The following is a 22,861-nucleotide window of genomic DNA, read 5'->3' as shown; positions in this document are numbered from 1 at the left end:
AGGGACACCTGGGGAAACCTGGAGGAATTCTGATGCCTGATCACTCCTGATGTTCAAATTTACAATGTGATGAATCTAGGACACTGCTTGGCCACTGGGATTTGTAAGATCCCTCCCGATTCAGATGTACAATCATTTTGACACCGTACTGACTGGCCAAGTAAAGTCCTGGGACCAGCAGCATCCCCTGCCCAAACCTTGTTAGACATTCCTACAGCCCTGTCCAGTTACTCTGAATGAGAAACGGGAAGGGAGTCAGCAGCCAGTGTTTTAGCAACCCTTCTGTGATTCCCACTCCCCCTGAAGATTAAGAATCACTGCTGTAGAGTGGCATCATCAAAAGCAGGTTCCCAGAGATTGCTCAGTAAGTCTGGATTTAGCCAGGAATGTGCTCAGATTGTCCAAGGCCACACCTTGAGGGCATGCCCTTGTTCCTTGGGGGTTTTAACATAAAGGCCTTGATATCTCATACACCCAGCATTCTTTATGTTCTTCTGGGCAGCCTGCTGCTGCCACTCCTCAGCCTTTGCTGGCAAAATATGTGGCTGTCCTCCACCTATGATCAATGGGACTTGTTTTCCTTAAAATTGGCAAACACTGTGATTGGGTAGCAATCTTTCAAAGGCACTAACTTAAGTTTGATTTCACACCAGCCACAGAAGCAGAGAAGGGCATGTTTCTTCTCGGTATAACATCTACGCCTCTTTGTTTCTTTTGTAGGTTTTATAATCGACCCACCTTAGCATGGTCCTCTCAGCCCCAGATCGGTAACAACCAGGCCTATTGGAGAAGAGGAGGACAGGAGGTCAGTAGCTTGCTGAGTCCAAGAGACCGGCAAGACCTGGAGGTCAGAGGAATGGCCCAAGCCCACAGTATGCCCATCCACGTGAGGGAGGGTTCATGGGAAGTCGGAGGAAGGACAGAGGACGTGATGAAGAAGGCAGTTTGGGAAGAAGAGTTGAGGATGTCGGGTCCTGCCAAGTGGCAAAACGTAAGCCTGGAAAGCTGGAACCAGCCAAGGAAGTTAGGGAAGCAGATGTCTGATGGTGATGGGGAGAAATTGTTTCAAGAGCTGTACCCATTCATTCAAGGTGAACATGTGTTGACTTCTCAGAACAAAAAGAAATCCCGGTCATTGCCTCGAGGCCTTTCCCCTGATAGCCTGAGCTGCGTGGAAATTCCCATTCCGTTAAGTGATGGACATGTACCAGATATTCCTTTGATATCACCGTATGCTCCAAATTGTGTGCCACATTTGGAGTCCACAAGGAACCCTGAGAAGGGTGGCTCCCTGACCCCTTTTTCCCGGCCTAAATTTGGGAGACCCCTCAAGCCTCCATTGTATGGCTCACACCAGCAGACCAGAGGAGAGAACAGCGACTTTCAGGGCAGCCAGCAAACGGATCCCCATGGTTCCTACCTGACCAAAACTAATGACTCCAGGCATGAGCTCAGCATGTCGGACTCGGGCTTGGAGCCTCCAGTTTATGTGCCTCCGCCTTCATACAGGTCGCCCCCGCAGCATATCCCAAACCCCTACCTGGAAGATACAGCACCCAGACATGTGAGTAGTGAACACAGTCAACCGCCACATCTGACTGAGAAGCCTGGGGCCAGTTGTCCACGTCCTTCTGATGTCGCTGGAACAGGGAGTGAGTACAGCATGAGCCCTGGCTCTCCTCGAGGGCTCCCTCGGTTCCCCAGTCCTGTCACTGCCCATGAAAGCTCTGTTCAGTACATCCCCTTTGATGATCCACGGATACGACATATTAAACTAGCTAAACCCATGGGTTTCTGTGAAGAAATGAAGCTTGATGATAGACCATATCACTCTGGTCCCGTTACTGCCCAAGAGCCAGCTCATGGGAAAATGAAATGCGATGGTGCCCTTGTGAGTGCACAGGGCCCGATACCCCTGTCGGAGAATGAGAGGAGCCTGGCCTTTGCTGATCCCAGCCCCCGGTGGCTCTGGGGCCAGCGCCCTGGGAGTGGGGAAGATGGAAGCTTCTCTGACCAGAGAGATCCCAGCGTTGTAAGAGAACAGTGGACTGGCATAAGAGGAGGCCAGCATGGACGTGAGGAAGGCCAGGTTTCCTCCCCAGACCCACAGAGTGAAAGTACCTGGGAAATCCAAACCAAACTCAGAAAGTTTGAAACTGGGATTCAGACCAAGAAAACTTCAAAGAAAAAAATGAACGAGACCATATTTTGTTTGGTTTCCATCCCAGTTAAATCAGAATCACATCTGCCAGATATAGATACGAACAACAATGACTTAAAACAGAGTGCTGATAAAAAGCACAGGGTTGATAAGAGCACAGCTCTGCAGGAACAAAGTCTGTTGAGCACGTCTTCCACTGACCTGGAGCTGCAAGCTCTCACAGGAAGCATGGTCGGGAGAACAGAGTTCACAAAACACGATCTGAGGGAACCAGAAGAAGACAGACAAACACATGACCTCAGATTTATCCACCTTGCAAAACACAGAGAGTTCAAGTATTCTAGCCCATGGCCAGGGCATCAATACAAAGATCAGCAAACTCAAACCAGTTTCTCTGAAGAATCCCAAAGATCCCAGCTCCTTCCTGATGAAAACCTGGGAGGGATGAGTAACACAGCACCAGCCCCCCAATCCATAGAACCCCCTGCCTCCAGAGCTCTCTTGCACACAGCATTAGTGTCTGGTGACCAAAAGCAGAACCCAGATGCTCATAACCTAAAAGGTCAAATGTCCCTCAGCCCATCTAGCAACAGTGCTTTCTCAAGGACTTCCTCATCTGTGAATCAGGCACCTGTGCCAAAAGTGGGCCAGAGTCAGCCTTGTGTGGTTGTCCAAGAACATGAAGCCCACCCCGCACCTAAGCCTGAGGTGGTGAAGGGGGAACCCATGGCAGGCCCCTGCAACAGTAAACAGCCATTTGGTCAGTTTCTCTTGAAACCAGTTAGTCGTCGACCTTGGGATCTGATCAGTCAGTTAGAAAGTTTCAACAAGGAGCTTCAAGAAGAGGAAGAAAGCTACAACAGCAGCCTTGAGGAAAGTGAGACCGAACAGCAGCAGGAAGACTATGCTGACTCCGGACTGAGGAACCAGGGCTTCCACGAAAACAAGGAGCAGCAGCCAGAGGTGTCGGCATCAGAGGTGTCGGCATCAGAGGATCCAGGGTTTCATTTGGGAAGAATTATAAGTAGATTTGAGAGCTGGAGCGAGGAACCAAATCCTGGCCACCCCTGTGCCCGTCCTCAATTCCCAGGCCCCCTGCAGGTGGAAGATGGCAGAATTGGCCCTTTCCAGTTGGCAGATGGAGGCCTACTTACAGAGAAGCAACACCAAAAGGTTGTAAATGGAATGAATGAGCTGCTAATCAGCCCAGGTCCTGTGAAAAGAATGATGTCTTCAAGACCAAGTGACACAAAACCAGCACCTCTGTCCTATCTGGCTGAATCTAAAGAGCCACCAGAAAGTCTGAAACTCACCAATGTTCTAAGTTCTGTGCAGCTGAACAAAGGGGTCTCTCCGAAGAATGATGGTAAAGAGAAGGGCACAGAGGTCCCACTGTCCCTTACTGTCAAAAATCGAGGCCTCTCAGCACCAGACTTACGGTCTGTGGGGCTCACAATGGGGCAAGAACAGAATGTCAGTAAGTTAGACGGATCTTTGGGCAAAGGAAGAGCAATAGAAATCCCCCAAGAAGAGTCCCTGCAGGAGAGGGCAGAAAGGATTCTGGGCATTGAGGTGGCTGTAGAGTCTCTCCTGCGGGGCACCAGAGCAGGACAGAGCCAACCACCCAAGTCTGATGCAAGTGCCTGCAGCCCAGAATCCTCCAAGGAAAAGTCTCTACCCAGCTCAGTGCCATCAGATGCACCCCTGATTACCACTGATGCCTTCTATGGCAGGAGAAAGTGTGGCTGGACAGAAAGCCCCCTCTTTGTAGGGGAAAGGGCTCCCCAGACTTGTGAGCACTTGAATGTGGATGGGGTCCTTACCAGTCAACCCACCAGCCCTGAGCCTCAGCCCAACCATTTGGAGTCCAAGTCCTTTGAGCCAAAGGATGTGGGGTCAAAACCACCCTTTAGGTCCACTTTGTTCCATTTTATAGAAAGGACCCCAAATGTGGCAGGCTCAGAAAAGAGGCTCAGAAACCCTTCCAAAGCAATTGAAAGTTTACAAGAAAAACTGGCATCCCCCCAGAGGAGGGCGGACCCTGACCGCTTGATAAGAATGAAAGAGGTGAGTTCCGTGTCTCGGATGAGGTGCCTGAGCTTCAAGAACATAGACTCTGCAGAGGAGGCGGAGGAACTGAATGTCCCAGGGAGCCAGGCCTCGCAGCCAGGAGGACCTGTGTCCCTGAGCAGTGGGGACCGAGCATGGAGAGCTGGGCACCTGCCCTCTGTCTCCAAGGATGTCATCTCTCAGGAAGAAAATGGGCATCTGGCAGGTCAGAGGGAGCGGAAGAACGTGGATCAAGGCTTCTGGTGCCCAGGTGAGAAGTTAGGCAAGAGGGCCAGAGTTTGTTATTAATTTGAAATCCTAAATTGATTTTAAAAAAGAGGGTTGTCGATATTGTAAATCTGCATATTCCAAGAAAGTAGACCCTGTGGATCATTTCATCAAAAGAATGTTCATTTTCAAAGAATTATCCAGAACTTTTCCTTAGAAATCGGAATCTTTTATAGAAATTATCCATGTAAACAACTGTATAAAATTATCTATATAATCAACTTTTCAGGCCACTTAATATAAGGAGGTGAAACAACAAAGCATCCATTATCCCAGGCAACTTCATAAGTTTCCTTGGAGACCACAGCATTTTACCTCCTCCTAAAATAACAGGCACTCACCAAGTGTTCTTCACTGCACTTTGGTGTCTGTTATGAAAAGATACACCAGGTTGATGTGATCATCAGTCCCTTTAGGTTGTGTCCTACCTTTGTACCTTCCAATACTCTTTGCTTCCCACTTTTTCACCCTTTATGAAACAATACAAGATTTAGTAGGCTAAATTCACTGTTTGCAGTGTCTCAGCACCCCACCCCCCTAGAATTCACCCACTGTCTTAAGTCCTTTTCTGTTACTGTAACAATACCAGAGACCAGGATATTTATAAAGAAAGAAGTTGTACTTTGGCTGAATTCTGAAGGCTGAGAAGTTTGAGATGGAGCAGCTGTACCTGACCACGGCCTCATGCTACTCATAACAGATGCACCTGCAGGTGCACGTATGTGACAGAGCGAGGGGAGGTTCCAGGCTCACCTGTAACAACGTGGTCTGGAAACAACCGACCCATTCTCTGTATCACTCCCCTCAAAAAGCAGTCACCTCTCAAAGGCCCTGCTGCTTTTCAGTACCTTACACTGGGGATTAGCCTCCAACATGAGTTTTGATGGGGACAAACCATATTCAAAACACAACCACCCACCAGCTCTGTTTCTTAAAGTCCCCTAAGTTTTCATTGCTAAATCTCATGTGAGGCATTCTGCAGCTAGGCGTTTGAACCCTCTCTGTTGTCTTACCTTAATGTGTTTTTGCGGCCCCCTCTGTTTCATGGAGTCACTGGGAAGTTTCCCATTAACAGTAACAGTGATTTTTTTTTTTTTTCATAAATTCGATTTCACCATCTCATCTGTGACGAAAACAGACTCAGCAAATTCTTGGGATCTCTGGGAATTATCTTTAGACACTGGGAATTAATCCATCATATATCCTAGAAGTGACTAGACAAGTAGTTGAAGTAAATATCAGAAAGTTCACATCATAAACCACAGTCTGGAAGGAACTTCCAATCATTGAGTCCAGACCCTTTTATAGTGAAGGGAAACTGCCCATGAGTGGAGTGTCGGGAGCTGCCACTTCCTGAGTCAGTCGTCTTCCCAAGCTGTCCACAAGTGGTGCTGTTCCCTTCCACCCCTACTTTTGTTTTCTTTTTGAAATCTAAGAATTTAGAAGTAGATGGGAAAGGGCAATTGTTTCAGCTAGTGGAATCTAGAAATTTTAATTTTAAAAAAATATGCTTGGTGCACTTTAAAAATCTTTTCAGAAATGCAGTATGATTTTTAGCCAGTGTTGCTCTGTTCCTTATGCAAAATGCATTGTTGATACAGTCTGTTCATCGTGGCTTTGTTGAGGCCTTTGACTTGGCAAGTTGGCCGGGCTTTTGCTGAAGAAGACAGTACTAAGTTTTAGTCTTTGTCATTTTAGTGGAAAAGGTTTTTACATGGCCCCTATTTTAAGCTGTTGGGATTGATTGATTTTAAATTGACAGGCAAAATTGTATTTATCTTGTACAATGTGATGTTTTAAAGTATACATGCATTATGGAATTACTAAATCTAACTAGTCAGCAGTGTGGTACCTTACATGGTTATCCTTTTTGTGGTAATAACAATGTTAAATCCACTCATTTTGCATTTTTCAAGAATACAATATACTGTTACTAACTATAGGCACTAGGCTGTGTAATAGACCTCTTGACTTTATTCCTGCTACCTAGCTATAATTTTATACATTTTGACCAACATTTTCTCATTCCCCTCCAAACACCCCAGCCTCTGGTAACAACTATTCTACTTTTTGCTTCTATGAGATGAACATCTTCTTATTATATGTGAGTAAGTGACTCAGCATTTGCTTTTCTGTGCCTGGCTTATTTCACTTAAATTGTCTTATTTTGTCATACATGATAAGATTCCATTCTTTTTATGGCTGAATAGTAGTTCATTGTGTGTATGTACCACATTTTCTTTATCCATTGATAGTCACTTAGATTGATTTCATACCTTGGTTGTTGTGTACATAACGCTGCAAGGAATGTGGGAGTGCAGATGGCTCTTCAACATGCTGATTTCCTTTCCTTTGGATACATATCCCAATATTGTGATCTCTGGATCTTAGGGAGTTCCACTTTTAATACTGTGAGGACCTTACATCCTCTTTTCCATTACAGCTACACTAATCTACATTCCTACCAGTAGCACATATGTGTTCCCTCTTCTCCACATCCTCACTAACACTGGTATCATTTGTATTTTTGAGAACAGCTATTCTAATAGGAGTGAAGTCATATCTCATTGTGGTTTTGACTTGTATCTCCTGACAATTAGTCTTGTTGAACATTTTTTTCATATATCTGTAAACCATTTGTGTGTGATATTTTAAGAAATATCCATTCAGATCCTTTTTAAAAATCAGATTTACTTCTTGCTATTGAGTTGTTTGAGTCCTTGTTTTGTATATTTGCCTCTTATCAGGCATATTGTTTGCGAATGCTTTCTCTCATTCTGTAGGACGTCTCCTCACTTTATCATTTCCTCTGCTGTGCAGAAGCTTTTTAGTTTGTTAGAACCCATTCATCTATTTTTGCTTTTGTTGCCTGTGTTTTTGAGGTCATAACCAAAAAGATGATTGCTCAACCAATGTCATTGTCTCTATGTTTTCTTCTAGTAGTTTCATGTTTTGGGGTCTTACATGTAAGTCTTTAATCCATTTAAACTGATTTTTGTGTATGGTGAGACATAAGACACTAATTTCATTTTCCTATATGTGGAGATCCAGTTTTTCCACCATCATTTATCTAAGAGACTGTCCTTCCCCTATTGTTTGTTCTTAATACTTTTGTTAAAAAAAAAAAAAATTAGTTGCCCCCAACTGCTTGGGAGGCCGAGGCAGGAGGATTGTGAGTTCAAAGCCAGCCTCAGCAAAAGCGGGCTGATAAGCAACTCAGTGAGACCTTGTCTTTAAATAAAATACAAAAAAGGGCTGGGGATGTGGCTCAGTGGTCAAGTGCCCCTGAGTTCAATCCCCAGTACCTCCCACACCCCAAATTTAGTTGTCTATAAATGTGTGTATTTATTTCTGGGCCCTCCATTCTGTTCCATTTGTCTGTGTATCCGTTTCAATGACCATACCATAATGTTTTGGTTACTATAACATTTTAATGTATTTTGAAGTTCAGCCTCTAGCTTCAAGATTGCTTTGGCTATTCAGGGTTTTTTGAGGGTCCATACAAATTTTATAGTGTCTTTTTTTTTAAATCTATTTCTATGAAGAAATAGTTTGGTATTTGATCAGGGATTGTAATGAATCTGTAGATTGCTTTGGGAAACATGGATATTTTGACAATGCCTGTTTTTCTAATTCACATCTATGAGATATCTTTCCACTTATTTGTGTCTTCAATTTCTTTCATCAGTGTTTTACAGTTTTCAGTGTTGATGTATTTCATCTCCTTGGTTAAATTTATTCACAAGAGGATTTTTTGTAGCTATTATAAATGAGATTCTTTCCTTGATTTCTTTTTCAGATAGTTTGCTATCAGTGTATAGAAACATTACTGGTTTTTGTATGTTGACATATTCTGCAACTTTATCAAATTAATTTATGAGATCATAACAGTTTTTGATAGTCTTTAGAATTTTCTCTATATATGCTCATGCTATCTGCATACAGGTATGATTTCTTTCTTTCTAATTTAGATGCCTTTATTTTTTCTCTTGCCTAATTGCTTTGTCCAGGATTCCTAGTACTGTGCTGAATAGAAGTGGTGAAAGCGGGCATCCTTGTCTATTTCAGATCTTAGGGGAAAAACATCTGACTTTTCGCCATTCTGTGAGATTAGCTGAGGACTTGTCATGTATGACCTTTATTGTGCTGCAGTACAAACGTTCTGTGCTTAATTTGTTCAGGATTTTTATCATGAAACAATGTTGAATTTTCTCAAGTGCTTGTTCAGTGTCTATTGAAATGATCATATGTCCCTTATTCTTTCACACCATTAATATGATGTATCATATTATTGATGAATTATTGAACCATCCTTGCATCCCTCCATCATGACTAGCATTTTTGATGTGTTGTTCAGTTGTGTTGCTAATAACTTGTGGGGGGATTTTTTTACATCATTTTTTACCAGGGATACTGGCTATAGTTTCCTTTTTTATTGTTGTTGTGTCCTTGTCTGACTTTGGTATCAGGGTAATGCTGGTCTAAGAGAGTGGGTTTAGAAGCAGTTCCTCCTCTTTAAGTGTTTGAAATGATTTGAGAAGACTTGGTAATGGTTCTTTAAATAGTTTGTATGGTTCAGCAGTGGAACCTCTGGTCCTGGATGTCCCTTTGATGAGACACATTTTATTATTGATCCAACTTCCTTTTTCATTATTCTGTTCACAGTTTCTGTTTTCTCAGGATTCAATTCTGAATGTTGTCTAAGTCGAGGAATTTGCTCATTTCTTGTAGGTTGTTCAGCCTCTTGGTGTGTGATTGTTATAATAGTCTTCTGCGTCTTTGTATCTCTGTGGTCTAAGTTGTGATGTCTTCTTTTCCATCTCTGATTTTATTTGTGACTATTCCACTTGTTTCCTTCTGGGGTTTGTCCTGGGCTTCAGTGGGATTCTTTTCCAGCACCTCTTTTCAAAAAAATGACAAGAAAACCTCCACTTGATTTCAAGTGCTAGTTGAAACTTGATATAGACCTTTAAAGCAAGATTCCTCATTTATAAAATCTGGATGATTTCAGCCCTGCTTCTTCCTGTAAGGGTGTTTTTTTGTTTGTTTGTTTAGTATTTTTTATTTGTTCTTTTTAGATATACATGACAGTAGAGTGTATTTTGACATATTATACATACATGGAGTATAACTTATCCTAATTAGGATCCCATTCTAATTAGGATCCCATTCTTGTGGTTGTACATGATGTAGAGTTTCACTGGCTATGTATTCATATATGAACATGGGAAAGTTATATTCAACATTCTACCATTTTTCCTATTCCCACCCCCGCTCTTTTCCCTCCCTTCTCTTCATTCCCCTTTGTCTAATCCACTGAAATTCTGTTCTTCCCTATGCCTCCCTTATTGTGTGTTAGCATCTGCATATTAGAACATTCAGCCTTTGGTTTTCTGGGATTGGCTTATTTCATTTAGGATGATAGTCTCCATATCCATGCATTTACCAGCAAGAGTCATAAAGTCATTCTTCTTTAAGATTGAATAATATTCCATTGTGCATACATACCACATTTTATTTATCCATTCATCTGTTGAAGAGCACATAGGTTGGTTCCATAGCTTAACTATTGTGAATTGAGCTGCTATAAAATTGATGTGGCCACATCATTGTACTATACTGATTTTTAAGTCCTTTGGGTCTGTACCAAGGAGTAGGATAATTGGGTCATGGTGGTTCCATTCCAAGTTTTCTGAGGAATCTCCACACTGCTTTTCAGAGTGGTTGCACCAATTTGCAATCCTATAGCAATATATGAGTGTACCTTTTTCCTCACATTCTTGCCAACATTTATTATTACTTATATTTCTTATAATTACCCTTCTGACTAGAGTAAGATGGATTCTCAGTATAGTTTTGATTTGCATTTCTCTAATTAGTAGAGATGTTGAATATTTTTTCATATATTGATTGATTGTATTTCTTCATCTGTGAAGTATCTGTTCAGTTCCTTAGCCCATTTATCAATTGGGTTATTTGTCTTTTTGGTGTTAAGCTTTTTGAGTTCTTTATAGAAGATATAGTCTATTTTAGAGAAGGATCCATGTGCTGCTAAGAATAAAATATATTCAGTCATTGATGGATGATATATTCTATACATGTCTGTTATTAATTATATTTCTTAGTTCTATAGTTTTTTTATTCAATTGTTTTTTTGGGGGGAGGGGATCCAGTGATGAGAGAGCATGTTAAAGTCACCCCAATATTATTGTGTTGTGGTCTATTTAATTCTTGAAATTGATAAGGCTTTGTTTGATGTATGTAGATGCTCCATTGTTTGAGGCATAAATATTTATGACTGTTTTGTTGATGTATAATTCCCTTAAGCAGTATGAAATGTCCTCCTTCATCCCTTCTGATTAACTTTGGCCTGAAGTTCACTTCACTTTCTCTTATATTACGATGGAAACCCCTACTTGTTTATGAGATCCATGTGAATGATAAGGTTTTTTCCATCCTTTTACCTTCAGTCTGTGGGTGTCTTTGCCTTTGAGGTGAGCCTGTTGGAGGCAGCATCTTGTTGGGTCTTGTTTTTTAATCCAGTCTGCCAATCATTGTCTTTTATTGGTGAGTTTAGGCCATTTATAATCAATATTACTATTGACAAATGATTTTATTCCATCTTTTTTATTTATTTCATGTTTTTTAATTTGAATTTGATTGACTAGTTTTTTTAGTGTAGTTCCTCCCTTTGCTGGTTTTCAGTTTTACTTTTCATTTCTTCTTTATGAAATATTTTATTGAGTATTTTCTGGTGTGCAGGCATTCTATTTGTGAATTATTTTAACTTTTGTTGATGTAGAAGGGTTTTTTTTTTATATTTCATCATCGATTCTTAAGCTTTATTTTGCTGGGCTTAGTATTCTTGGTTGACATCCTGTTTCTTTCAGAGCTTGGTATATATTTTTCCAAGACCACCTAGCTTCAAGAGTTTGGGTTGAAAAATTATCTGAGATCTGGATTAGTTTCCCTCTAAACGTGACCTGGCAGCCTTTAAAATTCTATCTTAATTCTGTATGTTAGTCACTTTCATAATAATGTACGGGTCTGTGGGCCTGTTGAAATTTTGTCTGTTAGTGTGGGTCTGTTGAAATTTTGTATATTTGAGGTCCTATAAGCTTCCTGTATTTGATTTTCCATTTCATTCTTAAGGTTTGGGTAATTTTTGACATTATTTCATTGAAAAGACTGTGCATACCTTTAGTTTATATTTTTGAGTTTTCATCTAGTCTGATAAGTCTTTTCATGTTATCCCATATTCCTTGCAAGTTCTTCTCATTGTCTTTTAACATCTTTTCTCCAGGGTCAATTTTATTTTTAAGATTATATATTTTGGCTTCATTGTCTGAAACTCTGTCTTACAAGTGGTCTAGTCTACTGGGGGTGCTTTTCATTGAATTTTTATTTGGTTTATTGATTCCTTCCTTTTCAGGATTTCTGCTTGATTTTTTTTTTAGAATATCTATCTCTGATTTTACTCCTACATTGTTTTTTACCTCACAGATTAATTTAACTATGAACATTATAAACTACTTCTCTGACATTTCTTTTACTGTGGTATCAATGGATTATATTATTGAAGCATTTTGGTTTGTTTGAGGCAATTTGTTCCCTTCCTTTTTCATGTTGTTTGTGTGTCTACCCATCCAACAGTCTGTGTCTAAGGAAGTAGACTTTCTACGCTGTGGACTTATAGTGTCCCTGAAGGTCTCTAATACCTCACCATTTAGGGGGAGACAAATAACAACAATAACCAATGCAAACAATATACAGAGTTAAACCAAGTACTTCATGCTGTGACATCTACAGTGTTAATTGTCACAATTAACAAAATGATGTGATCATTTATTGCCTACAGTAAAAACAGTAAGTTTGCAAAAGGGTTTATAATTTTGAAAGGTGAACAGAGAAAGAACAGAAGTGATGTAGGGTATGGTGATTATGAGGGAGGAGTAGAGAAAATAAAAGTAAAAATTAAAGGAAGAGTGAAAGAGAAGACAATAGAGATTGGCTGTTAGCAGAAGCAAAGAGAATCAAGAGAAACTGATAAATGAGAGAAAAAAAATATATAAAATAAAAATTAAATAAAATACTAAACAAAACCAAAATACACTAATCATCTCAATCCTTAAAATACTGATCCATGAAAAATAACTGCCTTCAAAACATGGTAGAAATGCAAAAAAAGTAACAAATATGAATATGTATAATTGTCCATGAACCATTCAGGTCACAATTAAACAGATAAAAGAAAGAAGAAAGAATATAAATTTTTTAAAAATCTCAATGCAAAGCTAAAAAGAGGCTGGAAAGGGGCTCTCTGCTTTAGGCCTAAAGTGGAGACAATCAGGGAAGGTTCAAAGAAGCCAGAGAGCACCATCAGGAGGCTAGACATTAGCACACCTTCAAGGGCAATAGCTTTCAGGCCTGTTAATGCGTGAAATACCTACTGGGGCATATCTTGGTGGATTTTCATCAGCCGAAATAGAGCTCAGAGAAGCAGGATTAAAATACTCCACATTTTAGCTTTCCATCACAGTGATAATCAACTTGAAAAAAAGGAGAGATTTATTTTTGCTCACAGTTTCAGAGGTTTCAGTCCATGGCAAGTTGGTTCCGTGGCTTTGGGGCCTGTGATGAGACAGCATGCCATGGCAGAAGCTCATGGCATAGCAAAGCCTTATACCTCATGGTGGATGGGAAGTGAAAAAGACAGGAAGAGGAGGGACTAGAGTCCAAACATCCCCTTCAAGGCTTACTCCCAATGATGTAATTTCCTTCTACTGGCCTCCACTTTCTAAAGGGGACATCACCTTCCAATAATGCCATGGTTTAGCCACCAAGCCTTTAACACATGAACCTTTAGGGGACACTTTTCCAAACCATAGTACCAGGTAACCACCCTACCTTCAAGATCCAGACTATCCAGAATAGTAGTAGCCCCTTGTCCTCTTGGATGGGTAAGCACATGAAATGTGGTTCATTCACATTGAAATATGTGCTGTAGGTATAAAATATGCACCAGAATTTTAAGACTTAGTACAAAAAAAGAATATCTTAATAACTTTTATATTTAATTTATATGTTATAATGATAACATTTGGGATATATTTGGTAAAATAAAGTATATTATTAAAGTTGATTTCTTTTTATTTGTTTGAATGTAACTGCTAGAACATTTAAAACAACATTACAGTGCTCACACCATATTTTTCTCGAACCTAGACTATCCACGAGCTAATGGAAGAGCCTGTTTCATGGCTCCCATGGCTGGGCCCCAGGGGTTGTGTGCCTCAGGTATGATTTGAAGTTTTGTGGATGCTCAGCCTCCCTCAGACTAACTGGAATCATGCCCTTTCCACATTATCAGCCATGATGACCTCCTGCCTCATTCTCAATGTCCTCTTTGCTCATAGGGGTTCCCTTCAGAACTGGCACACCGTGAGGCTGATTGAGCACAAAACTCTAGTGCTCAGCTGCAGCTGGCTTCTGTGGGCACAAGGGTGTTGCTAAGTGTAAAATGTCAGATGGCGCTAACTCATGTGGACTCCACTTCCTTTCAGCCAGGTTAGCCCTGGGGCAGCTGATCACATCTGAGCAGGAGCAGCCTTCTGTTCCTCAGTGCAGACTGTCCCATCCAGTCTATAACATCTGCTCAGAGCGCTCCCAACACTGTCTAAGTTGTCACCATTATGGTATTTAGCATATCATAAATATATGCACCAAACGGAAAAGGTTCAAGAAGAACATGGTGAAGTATTTTGCTGCTAGAGAAGTCAGAATCTAAGTGGCCTTCATAGCACATAGTTTTTCAGATGGATTTCAGAAAAGGTTGTTTTGCAGTTGTTTTCCTTAGTGACAAATTGTATCAACCTTCCAGATTCTTTTTTAAATGACTCACCTTTTGTACTGTGTTGAGCCTTGCTTTTTTCCCCTTTTTTCTGAGCTTTGTTGAGGTATGATTGACAGGTAAAAATTATATATATTTAAAGTATTTTATACGCCGTATTTTATACACACACACACACACACACACACATACACACATACACACACATACACATATTGTGAAACGAGTACTACATTCAAGTTAGTTAACATCTGTCATCTCACATAGTTAGGAATTTTTAGTATGTGGTGAAAACATTGAAGATCTAACTATTACAGATCTTCAGCGTACCACACAGCATTATTGACTATGCCACCATCCTGAACTGGTCACACTCTTTGACTAGCATCACCTTTTTTTCCGGACCCCATCTCCTGATAACCACCATTCTGTTCTCTATTACTATGAGTTTAACCTTTTTAAAATTGAGATCATATAGTATTTGTCTTTCTGTGTCAGGTTGATTTCCCTTACCATGATAAAAGATTCATCCATGTTATTAATGATGTTTTTAAGACTTAATAATATTTCATTGTATATATGTGTGAGAGAGAAACTTTTTTTTTTTATCTATACATCTCTTGATAGACATTTAGGTTGTTTCCATGTCTTGGCTGTTGTGTGCATAGTGCTGCAGTGAACATAGGTGTGCATGTATCTCTGACATTCTTATTTCCTTTCCTTTGTGTATGTGTCCAGTAGTGAGATTGCTGGATCATATGGTAGTTCTATTACTAATTTTTGAGGAATCTCTATAATGTTTTAGTTACTATACCACTCGTTGATGGCCACACAGTCATGATTTCAGGATCCCCAGGCCTTGATGGGACAGTATTTGATCATAAGGATGTGTATTCTAAAGCAAGCTTTCATTATAGCTATAAATCACAAATAATAATTTTTTTTAAAAAGGTGAGAAAAGAAAAGACATCCTCTGTAGCATCAGCCAAGGACATTACTGCTGGTTAAGAAACTCTCCTTGTGTCATTAATTCTATTCCACTATGAACAACAGGAAGGAGTCATCAAAATATTAAGCAACTTGGGCTGAGGCTGTAGCTCAGTGGCAGAGCGCTTGCCTAGCATGTGCGAGGCACTAGGTTCAATCCTTAGCACCATATACAAATAAAATAAATAAAGGCATTCTGTCTATTTACAACTACAAATTTTTTTTAAAAAAAATTGAACAACTCACATTTTCCCATCTGTTTGAATAATGATCAAACATGTTTCTTAAAAACAACCTTTTAACAATAGATTTTTATTTTCCAGTGAAAACAAGATTGTTGCAGTGTCTAAAAATGAATTTTATACTCTTGTGGATTTGCTCTCTAAACAAATTTATTTCTAGGCTGAGGATTTTTAATCCTCAAAAAAACACTAGTTAAACATAGCACTAATTTTATTTCTTCTTCCCTTTTCTTTTCTCCTTTTTTTCTCTTACAGATTCCTATGACCCAAGCAGAGTGGAGAGGGTGTGATGAATTTCTAGTGAAGCCTGGGACCACCTTAGTTTGCTGGTTGATTATTCCCTGATTGAGTCCACCCACCCATCTTGCCCAAGCAGAAGCTAGCAGCTCTGGTCTTTAGTGTACTGATTCCTCCTTCACCACTGTCAGTAGGAAATCTTTCATTCATAGTGAATTGCTTGTGAATATAAAGCAATAGTCTGTTGAAACCATCTGTTTTTATAATATGAAGCTCTAATGCCTACGTGTAGAAAAGAGTTTTCACATGCAATCTCCTTCATGATGAATTTGGCCAAGCTAATAAATAGTTTGGTGTTAATTTGGTTCCATGTGAAAATGTAGACATGGAAGATATAATGAATGATTTTGAAAGGACCATGAATGTCATTTCCCCTCTGAATCTCCTCAGCCTGCAGTCCACACTCACGCTAAGGGGTTTGGGGTACAGGCTTTTGCCCAGTGTTTGGGCACTTCCAGTAGCGGGTAAATGTGAATGAATATATATGATCCATTTCTAATCAATTTGGTCTTCTGCTGCTGGAAGTAACTTTACTTGTAAGTAACTTGCCATTAGAGGATAAAAGCAATATCTTTAAAGTTTCTAAAAGAGAACATTTGTACTGTAATATACTAAGAGCATTATTTATCTGGCAATGAAATACTTTGGTTGTTTGCAAACATGCCATGGTCTGCTTTGCACTCAGTATTATCTATTTTTATTTTCTGTATGGATGTTTAGAAATTCTTTATATGAAAAATAATTGCTGATTTAAAAATAGACCATTTTAACAAAGTAACTATATTTCTTTTTACAAAATTGCTATTTTTCTATGATGTAAACAGTTGTTAGGCAGCAGATTTTTAAGGAAGTATTATTTTATTTAAGAGTCTATCCCTTTGTGTGAGAGGAACCCAGAGAGGGTCCGCTCTTGCTTTAAAACATATGTCCCTGACCCATTCTTAACTATTGCTTCTATTTTATTTTAGGAAATGTCAATATAAACATATCACAGGGTTAATAAACTTTCACAAAATTTTCTTTTGCAAATGTAGCTATAAGGTTATATTTGATAATATCCCTCTACTTCAAACCAGCCTACATCTTTACAACAATTTTTACTGCCATATCAATTAAAATTACCAAAAAACATATTTCATCTTTTTATGTCTGTGGGGATCTGCCCTGACAGCATACCTTCTTCCTCTTCCCCTCCCCTGTCTCCTTTAAAGAAATGTGTATTTTTATTTAGAATGATTCTGAATCAGCCTCACATATTTTTAAAAAGTGCTTGGAGATATTACAAAAGTATTATAAGGCCTATATATTCTACTGTGTTTAATATTGCATTAACCTGCACAAAATGTATGCATTTTATGCATTTTTTTCCTTCTAAGTAAGGTATTCTTATGAGCTAAGATTTTCTGTATGGTTTCATATCTTTTTCTTCTTTCCTTTTTCCCTTCCTCCCCTTATTTCCCCTTTTATGGTTTTTCTTTCTCTCTTTATTATTTTTTGTTGTTGTTGAGAAACCACCTCATCTATTTTTAGACATTTCAAATTCCTAAAATGTGAACCATTGGCTGGTCTGTCCATAGATCCTAAAGTGATGGACTGGGTTTTGTGGCCTGCTCGTATCTGTACCATATGATGTTATTTAATAAGAACCTCATGTATTTGGACCATAGCAGGCACAACAGAGTCTAAGTCAGTCTAAATAACTTACTTGGCAGTCTTGGTTCCCACCTGTAGTCATCTCTTTCCAGAGCGTGGTGCTATGAGAAGTTAGAGGACACTCCAGTTTTCACAGCAGCAATCAGATGGGCCCAGTCTCTTCCCAGGAAAACTCTGGTGGGAAAGAGATTGGGTCACTTTGTTATGACTGGTGAATCATTCAAGTCATCTGATAGAAAGAACCCAATGAGGGCTGAGCCACTCGGAGATCTCTGTACTTCCCTCATTAAAAGCAAATGAAAGAAGGTACATGTACATATATACCTACGTGCACACACCAATGTATGCATACGCACATATGCATTTCATATACATAAGCTCTGTTCTAACTTCTTAAATTTCATTGATACCAACCGAAACTTCTTTTAACAAAATAATTAAATTTTAGCTCATACCTCAATAGAGAAAAAAAGACTCCTCAAGGTGAAAAAAAAAAGTTGTACCTTATGTGTCTCAATTCTTTTCTGTTTTTATTTTATTCTCAATTGCTATATCATAGTTTTCTGGAACCATTCTGCATTTAGTGAAAATTAGTACTATTTATGTTTTTAACCCTAATTTTTCTGGATTCAAGCCTTTGTAAATCTTTTGAGGGGGTCATTTTAAAGTTAGTAACTTGAAAATTTGACTTTTAAACTTTCATATTCTGAAGTAAATAACAGTTTCTAATCAAAAATAGATTTCCCAGAGGTTTTGAAATTAATACTAATTATACTTTCATCACTCCTACTTCTCATATATACACTCCTGTGGCTGGAAAAAAAAAGTGTTTGTTTTGTTTTTTCATTGTTCTTCTCACACATGATTTTCTGTTGGTGTTCACTAATTTGGAACTGGTAAAGTTAAAAGTTCTAATTTTGACCATTTTAACTAAAAATTGTATAAAGAATTATGTATGAAATGTATTTCTGGATTTGCAAAAGGAGAGAGAAATTATAATAATTTAGTTCTAGCTGCCTTTCTTTGAAGAAAATTCATGAATGATTGCAAATCATTCTTTATTATCATTTTCAACCTTATGTTTTGCAAATCCCAGAAAACTCCTTTCTAAAGGTGCAACCAGTCCCTGTTTGACTCTTAAGAATTATTTCCATATCATTCATAACTACTTGGATATCTCTTTTTTAAAGACCCTAAAACGTGGATCTACTCTTTGATGCTCTGGTTTCCTTACTAGAATTGTACGTCTGTGTTTTGATTCAAGTGGAAATTCTAAGTAGGACTTTTGTCTTCCACTTGGCTGTTGGCACAGGGCTGTCATTCATGGAAGTTCAAGTATTTAAACTCAAATGACTCTGAACCTAGATCCTGACCACTTTTCCCAGCCGCAGAATGACTTACTCTGAGCATCCTGGTTTGGGGCTTCTGAGGAAATCTGATGGAGCGGATCTGCTCTTGAGCCAACTACATCCCAGATCTGAGCAGAAGGGAACAATGGAAGATGGCATTAACCTACCGTTTCATCCTGCAGCTCCCCGAAGGTTGTGTTTGCGTGTTTGGGCTTTTTCATTCTTCATTTAAAATGAGGAAATAATACACTATTGTCAGGTTAACATCTCTTGCAAAGTAACCAGTGCAACCAAATTCTCTGTCTCTAAATATCTGAACTTAGAGAAACACTTGCAATTTCCTAAATTCTTAGGAACGATTACATTAATGTTTGGGAGCATTGTTCTGCCAGATCTGGCTGTGCAGGGGAGAACCAGGCCTAAGAGGAAGAGTAGGAATGGGAGTGTGTTTCTTAAACTGAAGCTGTTGCAGGCCTGGAGGATTTTTGCATTTTCTTTCTGTTTTGTTTTTGACTGCACATTCTGTACATCTGTTTATGGGAGGCGAGTTGCTACTCAGGACAGAACTTAAGAGACACATTCCAAATGACCTTTAAGAGTCAGCATGGTGGGAGGTCCTTTCCTGGAGCAAGGGTTGGTCCACTCTGGGACCCACCACGCTAAGAGGGGAGACAAAACATTCAAGGAAGAGCAGCTCCAGCCTGCATGTTATGTTGAAAACAAAGGCAGTGGTTAGAACTAGAAATTCAGATAGAAGCCTCTTGAACAGGTCCCTATTTTCTAGCCACCTGTCCATTAAAACAGTCCTCGAGTTCATTAGCAAGTGGGGCTGTGGCCAAAGCTCCTGTGCATTCCTGGCCTTGACTTTTGAGAGCCCCTGTCACAACTGTGTTTACTAATCCAGTAGAGGCCAGGGAGGTGCTCCTTCTGTGGTCTCTGCCTACCCACAAGCTTAACCCAAAGGCAAGCCAGACTGCTGCCACTCATCCCCATGCCATGACTGGGGGCGAAGAGGAAGCCTCTTCCATGTGGAAGCCAAGCCCTGCTGGGGCTGGCAGCTAAGCCAAAAGAGCAGCACCTACTTCTACCTCCCTGCACCCGAGCCCTGTGGCAAAGCCCAGATGTGTTGCACTCTGTCACACAGAGCAAGAGGGAGACAAAGGCAAGTTCAAGTTGAGAAACAGAAACAAAAACCAGTTGTCCAAACCAGGAGACACCCATAGATTATAAAAATCAACAAAGGAGTCTCCACCTGCGTCTGCCAAGAATCAGAGCCCTGGCACTCAGTAAGCTAAGCAGAAGCGTCTCAAAATAAATTACTTGAAGTAAGTAAATTAAAATAAAATTAGGGGAAGACAAGACCCTGCAACCCCACAGAGACTTTTTTTCTTTCTTTGGGCACCTTTACTACCTAGGGCAGGTGGAGAGGGTCCTGGGAAGACTAGACAGTAATGGGCATTTACCAAGTGAGGTCACCACCTCCAGATAAGGCAGTACAGGAGACCTTGGGTGATGAAAGATGAAGGATGATGAGGAAAATGAGCACAGGGAAGGCAGAACAGAGCAAAGTAGCAGATAAAATGCCATCAAAGCACAGATGAATGCCTGTACAGAGCTCTTGTATTTCTCGGCACAATGTAAATACCCTTATGTTTCAGGACGGCTGGCCTGGTCCATAACACATGTTCCAAATAAAGATTTTGCATGGAAATACCTATGTCTACTGTCTTTGGCTGTGGGGGTAAGAGCTGCCCAGGATACCCTACAGACTGCTTCCCAGAGGGCAGCAGACTGCAGGGGCAGTAACAGGTGGCATGGGTAACAGAGGCCCACAGAATTCCAGCACCTTTGTTCTCCAAGGAGTATTTCCTGGGAGTTGAAGGTCCTGCTGCATCTCTCCCAAAGCCTTTGCCAACATGGTAGAAAGAGGCCTAGCGTCAGTTCAGGGACTGGGTACAAATTTTGACTCCACTGCTGACCACATGGCCTTGCCCATGTCACCTCTTGGCTTCCCATTCTTCGACTGCCTCTCCCGCTTGAACATGAGAAGCAAATATGTAGAAATCCCTCCCCCAATCTTGTGGGTGTGCTAAGCATGGAGAGCAAAACGAGACCTTTGCCTTATGGGGAAAGTGCTTGTGTGGCATCTTGTAGGTTTTAAAACCCGGGGTCCGGCTTTCTCATAGGGAGCCTTGTTCCCCAGCATGGCATTTCTGGAAGCATGATGCTCTTGGTTTGTTATTGCTAGAAGCTACTTCTTATGAGGTTTAAAAAATGGGGCCCTCCTCTCCAAGTTAAGCTTCCTCCCTCTCTCATTAGCTTTCGTAGGCTGTTTTCTTCATTTCTGCCTTGACTACGTGTGTGGGGCTCAAAGATTGATTGTTCCAGGACCCTGTAGGTCATCTGAAATTTCACATCCTATGTAGTTGTGGATTTCAAAGTAAAGACTATCCCCCAGTTGTTTGATAATTGAATCCACATACTAAGAACTGAAAAGAAAAAAACAAAAAAAGATGTCCCTGGACCAAATCAATGCTGTAAGATGAAACTTACAACCTACGAATTGGAGGGTCTAGTCCTGGGCCTGGCTGTGCCATTAGCTAGCTGTCACCCCGGCCACCCACTCTGACACTTTACTCCATAAGAGGAAAAGGGGATTGAACTTAATTTTCTGGTTCCTTCCAACTCTTAAGGTTATGTAACTTATTTTTTGGCAAACCTGAAATTCCATAGGGTCTTCTGCTCTGCCAGAGGGTCCAAGAGTAAAACAATTTGTAAACTATGGCGTGCATGACTGAGGGCCGTGTCCTAACCAGGGTGGGAGTCCTGCCATCATTTCTTGCATCAGGGTGGTCCACTCGTCCATTCCAATGACTTACCATGCTTCTCTCCCCTCACCATAGCTATGGACCAGCCAAGGGACTGACAATATACAATTCTCTCAGCATACTTTTCTCATGTTAGGGCAGGGCATGGGGTGTTTATGAGCCTGGCAGGTGGCCCAACGCATTAATAGACTATATAGACTGCTTTTCTCACAGTTTAGCTGTTCCAGGTCCTTACACTTAGGTTCAAAGATGTTTGTGTGGTGCTAACTGAATTCAGGCTTTCTGCTTCTACCCCACACATAGATCTCCCCGCAAGGTGGTCAGCCTACAGGACACAGGCTGGCAATGCTGTCAGTCACCCCATTGTTCAGGGTTGTTGGGGCTTCGACGCCATGGGAAACTGAGTGCTGGCCCTCATGGGTCCAGTAGGCCTCTGCTTTGGCTTCGGCTGGAGAGTCGAGCTTTGAGTTAGGGGAGGTTTGTTCATAGACTCCGTTTGCTGTTTCTTTTCTTGACTGCCTCCCTCTGTCCTGTACTTCTACTGCATTAATTGTGGGTATTTTTACATAACTGAGTCCCACCACTATATTCCTGAGGTTAAGATAGCAGATTGGCTTATGTAGAAATATCCCAAATGTGCATTTAAAACCAGGGTTTCTCTTGAGTACTTAAAATAAAATGCCCAACATGAGGATGAGGGGAGGAAAAAAAATCCAGTACTGTTGTTTCCTTACTGTGTACCAGATATGTTTTAGGTGTTAACTCATTTAGTGCAGACAACACTTTGTAGTAGGAAATCCTTCCAAAAGGCTGAGTTGTGGCTTGCAGCACACAGCTAGTAGCAGAGCAGGGATTCAACTATTTTATTAACTCTAAAGTTCATGCTGTTCATCTTATGCTTGTTGTATCCCAAGAGGATGAGAGAATGATCCTCCTATTTAATCAAGAAATTCAAAGGTAACAGGCTTATATTACTGAACTCATTTGTTAGGATCAGGTTCAGCTGCCTGTGCCAGGAAATTGGAAACAAAAATGGCTCTAACAAGATGGAAGAGTATTTCTCTCACTTTTTGAAGAAGTCTGGAGGCAGGCAGTCCAGGGCTAGCATGTCAGCTCCCTGGCCATTGGGGAGCCAGGCTCCTTGTGACTTTCTGTTT

General features: G+C 40.5%; 1 protein-coding gene across 2 annotated transcripts in view; it reads left to right on the top strand.

Moving 5' to 3' along the window:
• Nucleotides 1–20,589, top strand: part of Jcad (junctional cadherin 5 associated) — a 51,594-nt gene extending 31,005 nt beyond the window's left edge. For both annotated transcript variants that reach the window (XM_076872804.1, XM_076872805.1), the window contains 2 exons: nt 721–4,481; nt 15,833–20,589. In XM_076872804.1, the coding sequence (XP_076728919.1) occupies nt 721–4,481; nt 15,833–15,867 (3,796 nt within the window). In that variant the 3' untranslated portion in view covers nt 15,868–20,589. The remainder of the gene's footprint in view (nt 1–720; nt 4,482–15,832) is intronic.
• Nucleotides 20,590–22,861: the final 2,272 nt, after the last annotated feature.

Source organism: Callospermophilus lateralis, chromosome 13, assembly GCF_048772815.1.
Source record: "Callospermophilus lateralis isolate mCalLat2 chromosome 13, mCalLat2.hap1, whole genome shotgun sequence".
NCBI classification, from domain to species: Eukaryota; Metazoa; Chordata; class Mammalia; order Rodentia; family Sciuridae; genus Callospermophilus; species Callospermophilus lateralis.
Note: the sequence above shows the minus strand (reverse complement) of the source record. Positions and strands in the feature narration are given on the sequence as shown.